The following is a 5,627-nucleotide window of genomic DNA, read 5'->3' as shown; positions in this document are numbered from 1 at the left end:
CAAAACCAAGAGTTGATAGTCCATAAAATATAGTATACTTAAAGTGATAAAAAATTGGTACAGCATGCCACTACATTCTCACTGAATTGACTCTTCCTTCTTTATGGATACAAAGCAGCCTGTTCAAGCCAGCCTCGTGGATTGGGATACTATTGATCCACAGAGTAACATTCTGTTCAAATCCTGCTTACCTTACTTACACAATAAGTCCACTGACATTTTAACAGACATCTGAATCTCTTGGGTCCTAGCACTGTGGTAGCACAGTATTTGTATGCTAGACAGAAACTAAGGACTTTGTCGTCTTCCACATCTTTTATATCTCTCCCAGTCAGGTCTCAGTACTTCCTACAAGAGCCAGATTTCTCCAGTGATCTCATTGTTACTGACAAACCAGCCCTTCTCAGACAAAAGTGGTCACAGAGACATCTGGGTTAGCCATAAAATGCACCAAGTACAATAGGACAAGTATTTTCACATAGCTAAAAATATCCTCTTTTTCAAATAAGGATTTTGAAGCATTGGTTCAGGAGTTTGCCTCATTGCTGGAATTTGCTACTAAGGATAAAGCACTTCTGATAAGTCTGGATGGTTTAGATGAGTTGTCTGAGGAATATGGAGCTGACCTATCCTGGATACCCACAAAACTACCTGAAAATGTGTATTTTATGGTTTCTACATCCACGGAATCAAACTACTCATGCTTAAAAACATTGAAGGTAAAACAGTATTTGTCTATTAAGGAACATAATGTATGTTGACATTTAATATCTAGTTTCACTTTTTATTATTCATGTTCGAGTATTTTATTTATTAAGGGAATAATGAAATGTGGTTAGAATAATTTAGGACAAATATAACCAAATACACACAATTCAGAAAGAGTAAAAAATGTACATACTAACCCTCCACAATGCAACCAAAAGCACTTCTGTCCATAATCCCCTCCCCACTAAATAAATAAATCTGCTAAGATATATCCCCTTTGATTTATTTTAAACATTGTGCTTGAAAATTAAGGCTGTCATCTACCCGTGTGAATAATCTTTATTCAAGTGTTAATCCATTGGTAACAGTGGAATCATGCTTGTGAGCAAAGTCTCACAGAATCAAGTTCTTAACCTGTAAAGTTCTGAATTTACAATGACCTGACCATCTTCAGCTCCTATTGATTTGTATCCTGTTGCTGCAGTTGGAACTGTACAGCTGGATCTTCTGTCCATGGAGGTTGGTTAGGCTACAGAGGTCTGCTAGCACAGAACTGACTGCAGGAAAAGAGTAGTATAACAAGTGAAACCCAGAGGTCTAGTTTTATAGTCTGTTGTTCTATAATTTTTAAGTCCATGCATGTTTGATATTTGTTTAGTGAACTCAATTGTTAAACAGGTAATTTATGACAGTTACAAAACAATCCTGCCATGTATTTTCATGGCTTGAAGCTCTGGACTATATTAGGAATACATGTGATTTAAAAAAATATTACAATGCCATGTTGATTTTACTATTATACTCTTAGAACATGTTCAGGATGGTATAGCGAACAAATCCTAGCAAGAAATAGAGTAAATATATAATATATCTATTGCATGCCATGTCAGTACCTCAGTGCATATACTATGAATCAGGTTTGTCTTTGGTATTCTGGTTTGACTCGCAGTGGATGCATCTACATGAGGTGCTTACTGCACATTAGCCTAATAACTGTGCAGTAGAGTGTCATGGCAAAAACTGTACTAATAACCTACTGTGCAGTGTTATTAGGCTAATGCACATCATTAAATAACCATGCTCAGGAAAAGAGTAGTTTAATTATGGTGGGGTAGGCATTTTGTCTGAGAAATAAGTTTTAACATAACTACTTTTATAAAAATAAAAGCCTTCTTTGAGCATATCATGATTTTCCCTGATTTACTGAACACAAAATGTGATGTGACAAATACCAGGAGTCTTATTAGAAATGCATTGCAGGATATTTTCAATGAATCTAGAAATATCAAAATATTACACATTTAGTTGAAATTTATTTTGGTGCTGAATTCTTCTCCTTTACCAGTTCAGTGGGGATATGAGTATGTAAATTTAGGCAAGATTGTGCCTATTGTGAGAAGGTAGGGAAGCACTTAATTGTTTAAGGCAGTTTTTGGACAAGACACAACTACAGAAAACACACACACAATCCTCTTGGTTCCATTTTAAATTATGTTGTTTTTGCAGGAAATTGGAGTAGAACAGAATATTCTACAAATACCTTCTCTTACACCTACAGAAATAAATGATCTTATCACTTGCTGGTTGAAAAGAGATTGTCGAATACTCTCAACTTACCAGCAGCAACTCTTAATAGAGGCTTGTGTAGCCTGCCCATTACCACTCTATATGTTTTGTGCCTATAAAGAATCATTCTTGTGGACATCGTATAGCCTAGAGGCAGAGGTATATCTTCCTCCAGATCTATCTAAAATGTACTCGTGGTTACTGGCCAAAATGGAAAAAAACCATGGAGAGCAAGTCATCAAAAGAATGGCAGCCTACATCACTCTGTCAAAAAATGGTATAGCACTGGAAGAACTGCTTGATCTCTTGTCCCTGGATGAAACGGTAATGCAGGAAATAACAAAATATCAGAAGGTCTCCGTTTTAGCATTCCCCCAAGTGTTATGGATGAAAATTCAGAAAGATTTTGGAGAACATCTGGTAGAACAAAGGAGTGAGAACACGTACGTTTTCAGCTGGACTCATTCATTTCTGAAGCATATCTGTATGGAGCGATACCTGAAAACATGTGATTTGCAGCTGTCTTTGCATGCTGCTTTTGCAGATTACTACCTGGGACACAAGGCTTCCAAAATAAATGGTGAAATGACCACTTCCCAGCCTCTGGCCTGGGTTTTGAAGAAGGAATCCAAAGTCAGTTATGTTTTCAACCTTCGCAAGCTTGTTGGAACTTCATATCATCTGATCAAATCCAATAATATTACCATGTTGATAACAGAATGCCTGTTTAACTATGAGTTTCTTTTACATAAAGCATGTGCTTTATCAGTGATCAGCATAGAAGAGGATTTAAAAGCAGCTGCTAGTACTGAGAGGTGAGTTTACAATAGAACCTAAGAAGCCCAATAATAATAGTAATAGATCTGGAAATTAAATAAGACCTGAGCCTCCCTTTTTTGTTCCCATGCGCTACTCCAGCGTTGTATGTATTGCCTCTGAACAGCAGTGTAGTATTTTAGCATGGTCTGTCGTCTTTCACTAACAATTATTTTATATATAAATGTCACCATCTACAACTAGGCCTTCAGGATATAAAATTCTGGTAACAAGTATTCTTATGCCCCATTCTCCTCTTGGGGCCAAGGTCTCCAACTAAAGCACATCTGCCATCTACTTTGGTCATCGACTGTCTCAGTCAAAAAAACCTAATAAAACTCTCTTTAGATGAAAAAATACTAAACACATCTGTGTCTTTTTCTGAGTTTCCATGTAAAAACAATACATTATTTGATAGAGCATTTGTTTGTTTGTTTGATTTATCCCACAGGACATTACTTGACTTGAATCTGTTAAGTGAAACTCTCAAGTTATCCAAGAAAGTTTTACTAAAGGATCCATATCAGCTGGCTTCACAGCTTATAGGTCGTCTTCATCAAATTGTAGCTGCAGATAAACCAGTAGCACCAGGTACATACATACCACATTTATTTATTTATTTATAATAAATTCAATTTCATGACCATGGCATTTGTACTTAGCATTCTCTGGCTCTGGATTTTAAAATGTTTTAATAAATAGCTGTGTTTTAAAAAGGAACTTAAACTATTAAAGGTTTGTTATTTTTGCCTTTATGAATGAGAAGTAACTTTGAGTGAAACAATAAGAACATTGTTAAATGATTGGACCTAGCATATAGTAATAAACAATGTTCCCAATATTTATCTTCCATGTCCACATAGCTGGAGTAGTCAGACGGGGTGAAAACATTATCATTATTATAGAAGAACCTGTGAACTACTGGTTATTGGAAGATGTTAAGAAATTCAATATAATGAAAGACTTGGTCATCTTCCATATTTTCTTGCATATAATCTGCACATTCCCCCCTCCCCCCTCCAAAAAAAGCAGTTGGGGAAAAATGGGGTGCACATTATATGCAAGGAAAAGGGATACCCATGGTTCTGGAGATTTGGTGAGGCATTAATCACTGTGTCCCTGCATTCCTGGACAGGAGGACTAATGAAACATGGAGGCACCCAGCCTCTGGGAGGTTTTAAGATGTTTAGGGAGGGCCTGTTGGGAAGTTGGAGACTAAATCCACATCCCTAGCTGTCAGCGCTGGTAGAGTCAGCAGGAAAGTTGGTCTCTGAAAATACCGACATTGCTCTCCAAAGGACTATTTTAGAGACAGAACAGGATGTGAGATTCTTACATTTTGTATCTATATCCTATCTTCATGTTCTGTGGTTACTTTTTCTTGTACCATTTTAACTCTCTTGTGTAATGAATCTTTTCATGGTTTTATTGATTTTACTGACTGCCTGAGGTGAAAGTGATTTTCAAAGCAATTGTTCACTTCAGGCTTGCCCCTTTTACAATCCCCTATAATTCTATACAAACCAGGGTAAGATCCCTTGTGCTATTGGAATTGCAAGGTCTAGTCCAAGGGCACATGGAAGTAAGCTGTCCTGGGATAAGAAGTTGTACAAGGGGCAAATCTTAGTCTATTCCTTGTAGACAACCCTCAGAATAGTGAAGAGTAGCTTGGGGCCCTGGGAGCAACAGTGCTTTGTCACGGTTGTGTCCAATGGTTTTTTAATTGAATAATCAGAGGTTTCAAGATACGAAGTATCAAATGTGCTCTTTTGTTCTTAATTAAGGTGATCCTAAAAAGTACCCGCACTTGCCAGCTCTGCTATCTCAGTGCCAAGAGTCTTCCATCCCTGTTCTTGTGCCTTCAACAACTTGTCTTCTGGCCCCTGGTGGCCTCCTTTGTGAACTTCTGCCAGGTAGGTGGGAAAAATACTTCTGAAATGTTTTGTAAAGGGTTTGGGGTTAAATTCTTTAGTCCTTACCTAATAGCCTGACTTTGGCAGGAGGTTTGTCTGAATAAGAACAGTAGAATCAGGACCCTTATTAGCAATCTGCCTTTTCTCTCCCAATTTAAGGAAAGGATCACATTCTTTGGTGAGGTTATGACAATAAAATATTCAGCATTCCTAGATTTTGAATTTTTTGAAAACTGACTTTTATTTTTATTTGCTGTTTGATTAAAAAAAGATAACAAATCCACCAGTTGTAAGGCAGTGCTCTACTTCTGCTGTGTGCCATCAGTGTCAGCAAATTGCTTTCTTGTATTACTTGTTCAGATTAATTTACCAGCAGTTCTGTTTTACGGCCAGCTGTTTGTTGAGCTTTTCAAAAACAGCTTAAAACCAAGGACAAAAGCCTTGGAGAAGATGAACAACTGAATATGAAAACTAGGCACAGGATTCTGAGTAGCATACCTCTCAATCTGCACAAAAATGGGTATAAAGTGACAGATCTGAACTAAGGGGAGACAAAAAATGATTATGCAGGAAACTTAGAATGCTATGAAATTGGTTCTGACCATGACCTAAGTTTCATGATTC

The 5,627-nt window shown here is 37.2% G+C and overlaps 1 protein-coding gene across 1 annotated transcript in view; it reads left to right on the top strand.

Moving 5' to 3' along the window:
* The first annotated feature begins 2,036 nt into the window (after positions 1–2,036).
* LOC109301024 (NACHT domain- and WD repeat-containing protein 1-like) overlaps positions 2,037–5,627 on the top strand; it is a 20,143-nt gene continuing 16,552 nt past the window's right edge. The window contains exons 1-3 of the mRNA XM_019521887.1: positions 2,037–3,089; positions 3,542–3,681; positions 4,875–5,003. Coding sequence (XP_019377432.1) covers positions 2,200–3,089; positions 3,542–3,681; positions 4,875–5,003 — 1,159 coding nt within the window. The 5' untranslated portion in view covers positions 2,037–2,199. The remainder of the gene's footprint in view (positions 3,090–3,541; positions 3,682–4,874; positions 5,004–5,627) is intronic.

This window comes from Gavialis gangeticus, unplaced genomic scaffold (genome assembly GCF_001723915.1).
Source record: "Gavialis gangeticus isolate Ggan-Ray unplaced genomic scaffold, GavGan_comp1, whole genome shotgun sequence".
NCBI lineage: Eukaryota > Metazoa > Chordata > Crocodylia > Gavialidae > Gavialis > Gavialis gangeticus.
Note: the sequence above shows the minus strand (reverse complement) of the source record. Positions and strands in the feature narration are given on the sequence as shown.